The sequence below is a fragment of the Grus americana genome, chromosome 7 (genome assembly GCF_028858705.1).
Source record: "Grus americana isolate bGruAme1 chromosome 7, bGruAme1.mat, whole genome shotgun sequence".
In the NCBI taxonomy this organism is placed as follows: Eukaryota; Metazoa; Chordata; class Aves; order Gruiformes; family Gruidae; genus Grus; species Grus americana.
The window spans coordinates 40423073-40437049 of NC_072858.1; the positions used below are offsets into that span (position 1 = coordinate 40423073).

At 45.8% G+C, this 13977-nt stretch overlaps 1 protein-coding gene across 2 annotated transcripts in view; it reads right to left on the reverse strand.

The window, feature by feature from the left end:
* Window positions 1-13977, reverse strand: part of PRKG1 (protein kinase cGMP-dependent 1) — a 494892-nt gene that overhangs the window by 116777 nt on the left and 364138 nt on the right. For both annotated transcript variants that reach the window (XM_054832400.1, XM_054832399.1), the window contains exons 6-7: window positions 8668-8745; window positions 3786-3880 (exon numbers count right to left, since the gene is read on the reverse strand). In XM_054832400.1, coding sequence (XP_054688375.1) covers window positions 3786-3880; window positions 8668-8745 — 173 coding nt within the window. The remainder of the gene's footprint in view (window positions 1-3785; window positions 3881-8667; window positions 8746-13977) is intronic.

Genomic DNA, 13977 nt, shown 5'->3' on the forward strand with positions numbered 1-13977 from the left:
ACTACCACACTCCTTTTCAAATCATTGCAAAGGCAACAAAAAATTTATATATAAATCTGTTACTGTAGCTCAAATATCACTGTAATTGTCACCGTGGCAGAGCACGACCCAAAGAGAGCAATTTCTTCTTCGCCCTATGCACCACAAACATTAAAAAAACCCCAAAACACCAAAACAAATTTGTATTTTCTGCTTTACAAATGAAAGGACACCCTTTGGCTGGGGCTCTCTGCGCCAAGCAGCGGCTTCCTCCGGCGGTCCCACCCGCAAGCCGACCCACACAAGCCCTGGCAGCAGGAAGGCGTCCCGAATTCCCGCACCTTTTCCATGCGCCCTGCCCTAAAATCACTTCACGCTAGTCGCCGAGACTTCCTTATCTTATCCAATCCTTATCCCTGACGCGTTTCGCCCTTTCGCTTTGGCTTAACGACATCGCGAATCCACGCCCGCGCGGATTTATTATCTTCAATCGCGTTGATTTATAAACTCTCGGTGGAAAATCAAATTAACGTCGTTATTTTCAGAGACAGCTCACGTGGACAAACGAGCAAACTAAGCTGCTTTCAAAATAAATCTGCATTTCCACAACCTTGTTTTGCCCCAGCAGCGTCCGCCCCAGCCACCCCAAAGGAGCTGCCTCTTCCTATGCTCCTTTCAACGACGACAGCCTGGAAATACCGTAAAAAAAGCCTTAAAACAAGCTGCTGTTTTCATCTTACTAAGCGGAAAACGTCTTTGCTAAATCTGTTTAACATATTCGTGCAAACGTAAATCAAAGCGCAGCTGTACTTCCATTACTTTGGTCAGTACAATTTCTATTTCCACGTAGATGCATAAACCACATCCAAGCCCTATCTCAGCTTCGACCTGGGCTGCTCTCCCAAATTCTTCCTCTCCTGCCACTGCCCCGCAGCCCTGAGGCTGCCAAGTATTACAAAGCCAATGCACTCGCCCAAAAAACCCGGCTATTGGACCTCAAGAGTCTGCCAGTTTGGTCAAAAGTGTTATGAACCAAACTATGAGTATTTCTTTCAAAATCCCTCTCCTGGTCACCAAGGTGGGCTCCATCGGTGCCTCTCCAAAACATCAGCCCTCTGCCGTGTGCCATTGCTCTTTTGCTCCACGGTCTGGAGCTCCTCCTGGATCCCAAAACCAGGTGAAACCCCAAAACGACCTAAATGTAATATATGATGTGATATATAATCTAACAGCAAGGAGGCAACGGCTCAAATGGTTTGTCTTTGGGTTCTGAAGGAGAAAGAGCCTTCTCTTATATTCCTAAAGACTTGCTCTTCTGTCCTCTTTTCTTCCCCCATCGTTCTCCCTAAGACTGTCCACTGCAGACTAAATCATGTGTTCCATCGAATGGGATGGAGGGACGGATGGCTGGCTGCTCCAGAAACATCATGTCTGGAAGAGGATGTGGCGTGGTCCAGACAGATGCAGGATCCAGCCGTGTGACATCATCAAGGCATCACACCGTAATTATTAGCTAGATTTTGTACGCGAGCCGCAAAGTTGCGCCGAGTTATTTTCCTTTGCTTACTTGAATGAATTGTTAGTTCCCTGTTGATAGCAATAATTATTGTAAATAGCCTTATAAAACATTTTCTTTCCAATTAAGAAAACATCACTAAAAAAAAACCTAATTGCGAGCACGCTGTAAATTATGTATTGCTATACTGTAAATTCTCCATCTGCTATCTCGGCGCCAATTAGCCAGGAAGGTAAGGGAACGGCGCAACAGTTGGGAGCCTCGAGAATTACTGTAAGATGATGCGGCCGATCGCTTCGCAACTCGCTGTGCTCCTGCCGCCGTGCAACGGGATACTGCGAAATAACGCGTGCCATCTGGCGCCAGCGCGGAAGACGGAATCACGGATGTCATCACCCGCCGTCTGCCCCGACATACGTATTTCTGGGAGAGACTGGAAGATGTTTGTTATCTGTGCTGATAATATTTGTTACCTGTCCTAGGCTGAATGGACGCTGCGACTATTATTTTATCTTGTCAGGAAGAAACGTCTTTTAGTTGTTACTACGTCCTATGCATATGAAATCCCACCACGATTTGATAGCATGTAATTAAGTACTGCTACGCAAGTGCCAGCAAAGTTTTGAAAAATTAGTCAAAGATGAAAAAGTCAAGAAAATAAAAGTTTGATTTTATCTTGAGCCCCCAGCCATAGCTGTATTTTGCAGCAGTAGAAACATCCTAAAGGTTTCCCAAGCTGCTGAACAGCGACGTCTTACACGGTCCTGAAAGATACTCATTTATTAGCAATTAATCGAGCTGCTGGATGCTTTACATTACGATATTTTCACACTATCCAATTTAAACCCAGCTACCGAAGTACCGAGCCTATCGGCAAACCGGAGGTCTGGCACCGGAGGTACACCAGCTCTCTCGCAAAAAAACGTGTCCGTATTACGCTTTCCTCCCCTGGTGAGAACATACTCTCAATTATTAAGTTTCCATTTCGTTTCAGAAGATCAAAGTTACGATGCACGGAATATTTAAATGTATGCAGACAAGTATTTATTGCAAATTAACTCATGCCAGTCTGAGCCAGTTCGTACTTGAAACGGGAAGAAATTCTCGTTACGGCGGTGCTGCGTGTCAGTACAACCGTGTAGGGATGCAAGGTGGGAAATCCCTTTTATTTCCCATATCGAGTCGTCTTCAAACCAGGATTTTGTTTGGCACGCTACTGCCTGCTCTCACTATTAAAAGCGGGCGTCTCGAAAACACGCCAGCTCTAAGAGTCAAGTTTCTGTGAGGCTCTAAAGAAAGAAAGAAAAAAGTGTTTCCAGCTTACGTATTTGTGGGGGAAATTTAAAATTACAGTTCGTCCCATCTTAGTATTAAAAAAATAACTGAGATACGGATGTTTATTTAATAACCATATTATTTTATAATTAAGGTATAGATCTGCAAAGACAAGACCCGAGTTTTGTGCTGGAAACATCTCCCCGGCTGCCAGAAGTGACCCAAAATTTGGGCTTCAAATTTTCTGGCTGCCCTTTTTTTTTTTTTTTTTTTTTTTTAAGACGACGACTGTTTCAGGAGGGACTCAACACCTTTTCACAGCATCGACGAGAAGCCCAACAGCTCTCATGCACAGAGAAGCACCCAGGAAGGATGAAGTGTTTGTCCACTGCGATGAATGTGGTGCCTCAAATTCCTGCCTAAAGCACAGGTTCTACCGCTCCTACTCTTATTCCTCCCCACGGAAATAAAGCGTATTTTTATAATAATCACCTGTTGAATATGGATTTACGGTTTCTCTTCTTTTAGTTCACCCCCAAAGGAAAACGTTTGTATAAAACAGGTCACTCGCATACAATTCCCACTTCCACCAAAGTCATACGTACACAATCAGACAATTTAAAACCCACCACCACCGCCCTGCCTTCAGCCATCTACCCCACCAAGAAAACCACAATTATGCTCTCACCATACAGGAAAAAAACTCCAGACTTGCAAAACGTTGAACATTTTGACCTTCAAATGCACAGTCGGGGAAGACAGCGCAAAGATAAACTATTTTCTGATGTCTACGAACACGGGAAGGTCTACGTTTAGGCACTCAACTGCAGAACAAACCTTATTTTGCCATTAAGGCACAGCCTCATGGCAACACGCAACACGAAGTGATGATGCCCGACTGCAGAAGCATAAACCCACTCGCAATCTCTTTCCAAACCGCGAGAGCCCTCTGAAGGCTGCAGAAGTCCGTGAAACGTTATCTCAACATAAGAGCTACATCATAAGGAGCACTTACCCTTGAAGGGCTTTTTCTCCAAACCAATCTCCCTTCCCTAGAGTACGGAGAAAGACCGGATCTTCGCTGGGGGAGTCTTCACGGGTAACATTCACCTGTTGAAAAGCCAAAACCCCCCCAGCATTTAGAAAACTTTTCATTAACAAATAAAACCTGTTTGTTCAGAGAGAGATTAGTCATCTCCTGTATCTCTTCTGGGAACCACAGCATCACCAACCAACCATCCAAAAAAATAAGCAGTTGTTTTCCACTAAGGTACGTACTTCTCTTACAAAAATGCAATACTTGAGGTTTTTTTGAAGGTTTTTAACTCTAAACATGGTGTTGGCTGCACAAGCAGAGTCATTGCCCGTAGGGAGTCAGCAGCACAAATAGGTTCCAAATATTTTCTGCGTATGAGACTGACATATGGCACAGGCTTATAGAATCATATCACAGGACAGTTGGGTGGGAAGGGACCTCACAGCCCATCCAGTCCCACCCCTGCCATGGGCAGGGACACCCTCCACCAGCCCAGGTTGCCCAAAGCCCCATCCAACCTGGCCTTGAACTCTGCCAGGGAGCCAGGGGCAGCCACAGCTTCTCTGGGCACCCTGTGCCAGGGCCTCAGCACCCTCACAGGGAAGGATTTCTGCCTCACATCCCATCTCCATCTCCCCTCCTGCAGCTTCAGGCCATTCCCCTTGGCCTGTCACTCCCTGCCCTCGTCACCAGCCCCTCTCCAGCTTTCCTGGAGCTCCTTTAGGGACTGGAAGGGGCTCTAAGGTCTCCCTGGAGCCTTCTCTTCTCCAGGCTGAACAACCCCAACTCTCTCAGCCCTCTGATCAGCTTCTGTTAGCTTTGTTCCGTGTGATTTCATGCGTTGCTGAGTTAAGGGAACGGAGTAACAAAAATAGTCTACATTTAGACATAACTGAAATGAAACCATTTAGAGCATTACAGGATGAAGGATGCCTCCTCTCCTTTTTACTATCTCCCAAATTTAGGGAGGGATAACTCCAGCTGGAGCAAAAATCAAATAGTATTTTCATGGAAGGGTAAAGGAAAATACCATCTTAGTGTTTAGTTCTTTATTCCTGCAGTGAAAGAGAAAAGCAATTACTGCTGACGGAAAGCAGACGTTCTACCTACGGTAACCCCATGCGCTGTGGGTAGCATAACCTAGTGTAAGCCTACGCTGAAGAAGCTAGCACTGCAACAAAAGGAAGATGACTTCACATCTGAGAGTGATGATTTCCTGTCGCCAAGGGGTCCTTTTTATTTTCTGAAACAATTTCAGAAGAAAAATAGTAATTGATCATCTGAACAGCCCTGGCTCTGGTTTCCTGTGCCAGTATGGGATATAAATCCCAGCTGCCACAGCATGACAAAGCCCCTGACATCCGCTGGGTGCTGAGGATGCTGTGACATACCAAGGACCCCAAGGGCTCCATGAAAGATGGATGTTCTTGATGTCACGGCTCTCTGTGAGAAATATTTCTTCCTTTTCAGCTGTAACCAGAGGTAACTCATAGCGGTAAAACACAACCCGCTGCTATCAGTGCGTGGTGGGGATCCCCTCTCCCAACGTTAACCATCTATAAATCTAGCTGTCCAGGCTCTGTCTATGGTGGTGGAGAGGGACAGGCATTGCCAAAGCCGGAGTTGTCCAAAATTTAATTGGGATGAGCAACCCTCTGGAGGTACCTCGCACGCACGGGAAAAATCGCTCATCTGCTCTCTCCTTTTCAGGCTGTTGAGCTTTAATCTCAACTTTTGCATGTGCAAATCCACAAAGTCGAAGTCTGGGCTGTTGGACACATCCTTTCAGCTTTAGAGACATTCCGGTTGAATTTCACTATTAAATTTACCACTGCAGTCCGTACTTTCTCCCCCTCTTTTACGGATGGTAAAACCAGTGGGTTTGAGTCATTAATGAGCTCTCAGTCTCCACCACGCTACATTTAACATCTGCAGTGACTCATCGAAGATCAGATGAGGGTAGGGAACACGTAATGGGTGAGCCAGGAAGATTTGTAGCTGATAGAAAAAACCAAACATTGGCCAAAGAAAGGGAACTTTAATCCCTATTTAAGCTCCTTCTCTGTGACCTCCAGGATCCCAAGCAATGGGTGCTAAGGGATTAGGGGACTGTGATTTCTACGCGATTCAAAGCGATGAGCCATGTGAATTGCCACGGCACCAACGAAGAACCCGCGCAATCCAGCATTGAATTGGTGCCACGCCATGGCTTTTAAAGGGAAAATGGCGTAGGATGGCGCGGCGTGGCACGCGCCGTCTCTGGGTAAAGGCGAGGTACAGAGCAGGGAGGCAGCAGTACCATGTGGCAAGCAGAAAGGACCAAGTCATAGAATCACAGACTGGTTTGGGTTGGAAGGGACCTCAAAGATCATCTAGTTCCAACCCCCTGCCATGGGCAGGGACACCCTCCACTAGCCCAGGTTGCCCAAAGCCCCATCCAACCTGGTCTTAAACGTTTTCATCTGACGTACTATCCAACGGATTTCTGCACACAGGGTGCTTTGAACGCACTTTTGATTTCTATTCGGACTGGAGGAAACACGCTAAAAATAAATGAACTAAATGAGCTCAGGAGTGGGATCAAGGGTGGTGGGTGGAGTTGACGGAGAGAAAGGGAAAAGGGTTTTGCTCCTAAGAGAACCATCCATGGAGCATGGGCTGAAAAAAAAGGGAGCAGAAGTCTTTCTGAGCATTTCTGCGAGAAGTGCTGGGCTCAGAAACGTTAAAAAAAAAATCTTCCGTGTTCACTCGACTGTCACTGCAGCACTCTGACATCAAAGGCACAGCAGAGTTTCCATAAGCAGCTCTCGCTGATAATACTCAGGCGACGCTGCTGCCCGCAGGAAGCGCACGGGAGGTCCCGGGTACCTGAGCTGCTGCCAGCATTTCTTCTGCCTCATTCAGCTGCCTGGGTCGGGTTTTAGCACAGGACATGGGACATCATGTGCCCCTGCTTCAGAAAGTCCCGGGCACCATACGTTGATTTATTAATTCTATAGTTCATTGCTATTTATTCCACGTTTCACGTCTGTTCCTCCTGTCCTGGCCTGTCTCTTTGGCATGGGTTAGTTACTACATCCACTGAGCAGCTCTTAGGTCCCCACACAGGCACTAAAGTGAAACACAGTCCAACTCCACCCATCTTCTATCAGCCACTGATAGCTCTTTTGGAAAGCAGGAAACGTGGAAGAGAAAGTTGGCCAGAATTTAACTGTCCCTGTGGGAATTTCTGTCAAGCCACCGGGATCCAGCTGAGGGTCTGGGAATTTCTCAACAAGCCCACGTGCGTGGTTTTATTTTAGCTCCCTTTTTCTGGCCAACAGCTGTCACAGTAAGATAAAGTAGCAAACAGGCCAAGGATAAAGCCAAGGAGCACCTCAAGCAAGACCACAGGGCTCTGGAGCAATGGCCGAGGGCACAGGTGGTTTCCTCCTCCATCCCGCAGGCGAGGTGCAAGGGCTTGAGGAGGTGCAGGTCAACAACTGGTTGCTCAGCTGGCGTCAGCAACAGGGATTTGGTTTTTACAACCAAGGGACTCTCCTTGGAGATTGAGGACAGCTAGGAAGGGACGGGATCCACCTGACCAAGTGGGGCAAAAGCATCGTTGCCAACAGGCTGGCCAACATGGCAAGGAGGGCTTCAAACACTCGACGAGGGAGGGATGCGCACCCTCCCATTATTTTTGCCCATTAAAAAAAGGAAAAAAAAAAAAAGGATTTTAAGCATGCATCACGGTTGTCTTTCTGGGAGAAGATAAAATCTTACTTCTGAGAGGATGGAAGCAAAAGGGCATGAGGGAATATCATCAAACTTGGCTTTCTGCAATCCACGAGTATCGTCATTTCAGAAATTTGTCCATCACTATCTTACTCATCTGGAAAAGACTATTTGTTAATTCCGATGAAGACTGGCTCCCAGAGGTAGAGAGTGGAAGATGACGGTGAAAACCCAGTTTTGGTACCCGAGAGCTGGCAGCTGCCTCGGGAAACGACCCAACAGCACGTACAACACCCACGCTCTTCCTCTACCGACGCCGTGGGGGTTTTGCTACCCTCAGTTACGCAAGGCCAGCGTTAATACGTGCCTTGGTGCAAAGATCAGAGCCATGAACCAGGAGGCTGGGGTTAGCATACTTTCAAGCATATTTATCCAATCGCGTTTACTTTCAACGCATCGCATCTCATCTGTGGTGGGAAATCACTGTGTATTCCCCTGAATATCTCCATCCCGCTACGTGGAAAGAAGCCAAATGTTTCTCAAGTGTAATAGCATCAGGCCAGCTAAACAGATTAAAAAAAAAAGAAGTTGAATGGAAGGAAAAATCTCACTCTATAGAGTCCCATCAGGATTTTACAGGAAAAGAGGTCAAAAAGCATATTTTCCCTGTGAGCAGTGGAACATAAACTTAGACCTTTTTTCTTCCCCAAGGAGAGAGCTCAGACTTTTCTGGCTTCCTATTATTTAATTTGGAGAAGCAGAGAAGTGATAGCCATGGGAATGAAGTCTGGAAGTCAGCTTTGCAAGAGAGATATTTAGCAAAGAAAACGTTGAGTATCGTAGGGTATACTGGTAATAAATAAAAATAAAAATTGAGTTTTTTGGTCATTTACCGAGAGACTCCACAATTGTTTTCAACCCCAAAGCGTTCACTGCGAGCACATGTGTAAAACAGCATGAGATCTGGTTTTTCCCCCCTTCAGGCCACTCTTCCCTACTGATACAGCGCCAAGAAGTTTTAATTAAATGTCAAGTGTCGCAACATTTGTGCCTCGGGGAGAGGAGAGAGAAAGTGCCGGCTGGCGCTGAATTTCGAGCGCGCATCACCGCCGCCGCCGCTTGCCTGCGAAGGGTGTCGACTCACCTTTCCTTTGCTGATTATAAAGAAAGTGTCCCCTCGAGCGCCTTGCCGTATAATATACTCTCCGCTTTCGTAGTGCGTCTGTAAGGAGAAAAAGAAAACAACCCCAAACATATAAATTAAGATGAACAAACAGAATCCGAGACTGTTATTCAGCAGAGAGTTTGGCAATTTTGCTGGATAACTCTTATGGAAACGTAATCCTGGACCCATTTTATCCCACTCTGACATTGGCCATGATTTAAAGATTGTCTTGTGTCAAGGAATATAATAATTAAAATGGAACTGTTTACGGCTTGCCTGTTTTTCTTCTTACTGTGCTAGTGCCAGCTTTTGCCCAGATGAATTATCCTCACAGCCTAAATCCATTTGTACTAAGTAAACCAGACAGAGGAATTTTCAACAGAGAATACGGTACGTGAACTAAACTGCGATAATATGTCTGCTGTAAAAATAGTTCTTTTCCTTCTTTTTTTGTTGGTTTTGGTATTCTTCCAGCTTTGCTAGCAAGGGCTTTATTCAACAAATAATTTTTGCTTTCCTCCTGTTATTATAGTCATTTAATCCATCATTTTTTGCCTTGTTTTGGGGAATATTCCTTGCTAAATTTATGTCACAGCTTATCAATGCTTGCCTCTAAACTTAATAGGATAGCTTCATCCCTTGCATTACCCCATCAAAATCAATATGCGTTTCTACATCACCAAAAAAAAATAAAAGCTGGTGTGTTCTAAATAAAAGACGACATTCAGATTTAGTCCCCCCCAAACCCTGGCTCTACCCCACCCTGCAAATTCAACCAATGTCGGCTCAGCAGCAAGCAGAGGCAGGGGAACGCTACGAGCTTCCCACCCAACATCTTCACAGTGGGTTGTTTTTTTTTTTTTTTTAAAAAATCAAGCCCCTGCAGAGAGCTGGCACCAGACCTCCCGTGCCCCAGTGCCAATCTGTGACAAAAGCTCCCCAAAAACGTCCCCGTGCTCCGGCTCAGCTGCTGTTTGAAGCTACACCAAAGCCCAAAGCTCCAGATCTTTTAATCCCAACGTAGGTATAAACAACAGCGAGGATGGATTTGAGCTAAGACAGAGGAATTAATCCGAATCCTAGAATTTGGATAAGCTTGAGATGTTTTCTTCTAAGGGTATTTTATTGACCGGTGTTTATTTATCTTTACACTCAAGCTTTTTTGGTGCCACTTGCAGATTGATAGCAGGCTCCAACGTGAAAAGAAATAGGTAAAGGCTCATATAGATATATCTGCTGCGCCTGAGAAAAACAACGCCTTGCTTTGGGAGTGCCGGGCATATGGGGATATTAATGAAAAATAATTGTCCTAGGAAAACAAAAAAGATATCCATGTGAACTATAACATGGAATTAATTAGGTTAGTTCTTTAAAATACATATAGTTAGGCTGTGGGTGCTTACATCATCCCCAAAAATACCTGGGTAAATAAAATCAGAACATCAGACTTAACATGTGAGTTGCCCCGATCCTGAACGGGCTCTGACCCATCTAAAGACCACATTTCCTATTTCCATGTGCCAGAGTGCGAAGAGGTAAAAAAAGCTCGGAGGAGACCGTGGACACAAACTCGCAGAGTTTTGCTTCTTACGTGGGGTGTTTCTGAATAGCAGATTTTGAGAATGCACATCTTTGAGCATCCAGGCTGAGACACCTTGAAAGGTCTGATTTTACAAGGTGTTGGGACCATATCCAGTCAAGTGGAATCTTGTGGACACCCAAAAATCTACTGATTGAAAATACCAGTCAAAAGGTTCCAATTTTCGTACGGGCAATCTATGTTCATTAGACATATTAAACCACTATGGCTTATGTGACTTTTGTGCAATTTTCAGCTGATACTGCCTTGTAGCTGACTCGCCACTTCTGGCCAACTAACGCACTCAAGATGACAAAACCTGCTTCCTAAAAGGCCATTTCTTGGTCTTAGTCACCAACTGCAACTGCACCAACCACTTAGCACCGCGACTCATGGTCCTGCTGCTGTATCCGATTCCCACCCAAGAGTCCTCCCAACCTTGCCACCCAGGCTTCCACATGAGGAATGGAAGAACAAATTTGAGCTTTGAAGGATCTGAAGCTGCCTCTTACTTTAGCATCCCTTGTCTACCGTGTTTTGTTTTTTTTCCTGGGCTCTAATCTCATTCAAAATACTCCAAGTCCTTTTTCCAACATTCAAATCATATTCCTCCAGTCCTTCCCTGAGTGCCCAATCATGCAGAGCTTTCATCTCGCTTGACCTCCTCCTCATCAGCGCCTCTCTCCATGCCCTTCCTGCGGTCCGCATCTTCGCCTTTATGTATTTCAGCCCATTTCTTTCACAGCTAATTCCACCTGGCCTTACCGCAACGGTTGTAGGAGACTGCTGCCTTGGGTGAACGTTTTCTTTGCGCTGCACTGGTTCACTGTGGCTTCTTAATGGACTGCGACAGCGATGAGAAAACAACACGCTCCTGGGCACGCTTTGGACAGTCTGGGCATCTTCTCCAATTGTGGTGTCTTCTGCAGTTTACAGGTTGCTTCCGACTCCCACAAAAGCATCCCCCGACCAGCAACAGTCTTGATGCACCTAAAAGGGCCGTTTGCGTGTGGACCCTTAAGTCCAGCGTACGGAATAATACACATCACTCCAAACGGTGGGTTTGTCTGTCCTTGACTGAGGTTGTCCCTACATCCTTCCGAGACAGGAGGTGAGGATCTGGTAACAAAACAAGCTGCAAATCAAACAAAACCAGGAGCAACTGCTACCCTAAGAAATGCCTTTTCCTTAGACTAGGAAAAACCCAACAGTCGGTGGCACACCTCCTCACATCAAGATAGAACACATGCTTCTGAGAACTTGGTCACTTTGACTTCTCCAGGTGCAAGGACGTACGGGAGCAGACAGAGAGGTACCTTCAACAATTATTTCACTGAAGCAAAAGCAAGTACGGCCTACACCTACTCCACTGGGTACAAAACCAAATGAATAAAACAGCAGTCGTACAACAGTCCTCCGCTGCTTCTGAAATGTAAAGACGTGATAAATGTTTCTAATTTGAAGTTCTTTGGTTAAGTGATTGCTTTAATTTCCTAGTTGTTTCTTTTGGGGTTTGGCACTACTGTTCCGTGAATCTGAATTTCACCGTGCTGTGCAGACAGCCAGTGGGGAGGGACAGAGCTGGGGCTGGTATCCTCCTTCTCTTCCTTTTTCCCAAAGCTTCCCCCAAATTCAGCGTCCCACAGACACACGAGGCATCCACAAATTGAGCTGGAACCTGTCCTCTCTCATATGAGCTGCTGGGTGGTACCCACCAACACTGCTGGGGACAAGGCGAGATAGGGGATGGAAATAAGGTTATAAACGTGGAAGTTGTGGAAGAGAGAAACTCACCAAACTCAGTTTAGAGCAAAAAAACAATCTCCGAACTGTAATTTTTCCAGCTCTGAGCAGAGCTCTGATGATTCCTTAGGTGAAACTGCCAGTCCTGAAACACAGGCTGAATTTTCACCATGAATTCAAGACTTTTGCATTGATCTGTAAATATGACATCACAGTTGTGATCATTCAAGAGCTTCCTAAAGGTTGACTTCTCATGTAGAAAGAAGCGGCAGCACCACATCTCTGGCATTTCCACGACCCGGAGCACACAGCCAGCTTATCAGTTTGGTTTCCTTTTACACCATAGAAGTTAAAGGTCTTCACACCAGAACATCCAACTGGAACCCAACTCTCCTTGTGGTAAGAAATAGTGGAGAAATAGGACCACTTGTAACTCTTGCGAGATAGATAATCAAACAAGATTTATTAAGTTTGACGCTAAACAAACAGGTCTCATTAAAAGAAGTCTCCGAAACCAAGCAACACTCAGGAAAGAGTGTATGACGTAGGGATCAACTTCAGTGGTTATCATCTTCTAGTTATGAAAAAACGCAACATTGTCTTTTTCCCCTCTGATTTTATCATCTTTCCTCTAGATTCCACTGGGCTTCAACCCAGAGCTCAGCAAGCGCAATTTTCAAGGATACATAAGTGGCAACACAACGTATAAGGGACCATACCTGGCACACGTTGGCCCAGGTTCCTGCATTCAAAAAGGAAGACACGTGCACGAGAGGGAAGGAACTTCTGGCACTTTCCTTTTCCCACTCCTGAGCATCTTCCTCACCACCCAAGGCGGTGGGCAGCACCGTCACAGGAGGAAACGCCTTTTCTGGGCTCCCCAGGCCTTTTTCAAATCAGCAGTCTTCTACTGGGGCTTCTTCTCTCTTTCTACTCCTCAGAAGTCAGCAAAGAGTCCTGCGGTGAAAGGAGGCACCTCCGTACCTCCATATAATCATAAGGTCTGCTCAACTCTTCCTTTAGCGGAACCTTCTAATCTGACATCACCAAAAATTTCTTGGGCAGAGGCAAGTCCTGCTGTCACCTTCAAGTTTCCTTCCCAGCCCACTCTCAAAACCAACAGTTTTGAGCAAACCCGAGTATGTTCAGGGACTCCTGAATGCCCATGGGACTGCCTGAACAGTAGAAGATGAAGATTTGTTGAGCTTCAAAGGTTTTTATACAGCCACCTCTAAGACTAAAGGATGTTGCAGAATAGCAAGTAGATGATGAGATATCTACAGCCTGTGACCCAGGATGATTTGGACTGGATGAGTCCATTAAGGTGTGTAATGAAGACCTGAGATACAGTTTTGATTCCTAAACGACTGTGCATTTTTAAGGGAGAAAGAGGAGGAAAGAGAATCTAAAAAAGGCATTATTTAGTTTAATGCACTGTTGCTAGAGAAATTTCCTGCCTTAATTCGCTCTAAAGGTAGACACAAGGCATTTAGGGACCACATTTTAACACTCGCTCCATCCCCACGGTTACTGTAATGCAGTTTGACAACCGTTTTTGGAGAGCAATCAGGCTTCCTAAGCTGCAAACAGCCAGGGAGGCGACCACCTCTCAGCTACTTTTCCTCCGCGGTGCCGAGGCAAACATCTGTTTCTCTGTTTCTGCCTGGAAAACAGATTGTGTCATAAAATGCCATCACCAGCTGGTGCAGGGACCACCGCCATCCTGACCCCGGAGCCTGACACTGTCCCTGCTGTCCCTCCCAGCCAGTGACAACCTCCTTGAGTGGGCGTGTGTAGGGCTGTGGTTCAGGAGATGCCCAAGCTGTTGCCTGCAGCCCAACATCCTTTTATAAAGGAAGCTTGTAGGAATATAGCAGAAGCTCAGAAGTGCTAATTTTTGGAGGCGTAGCCACTGAAAGCGGGTTATCTATCCACATAGATAGCAAAGGTTGGCGTGGAAATACAAG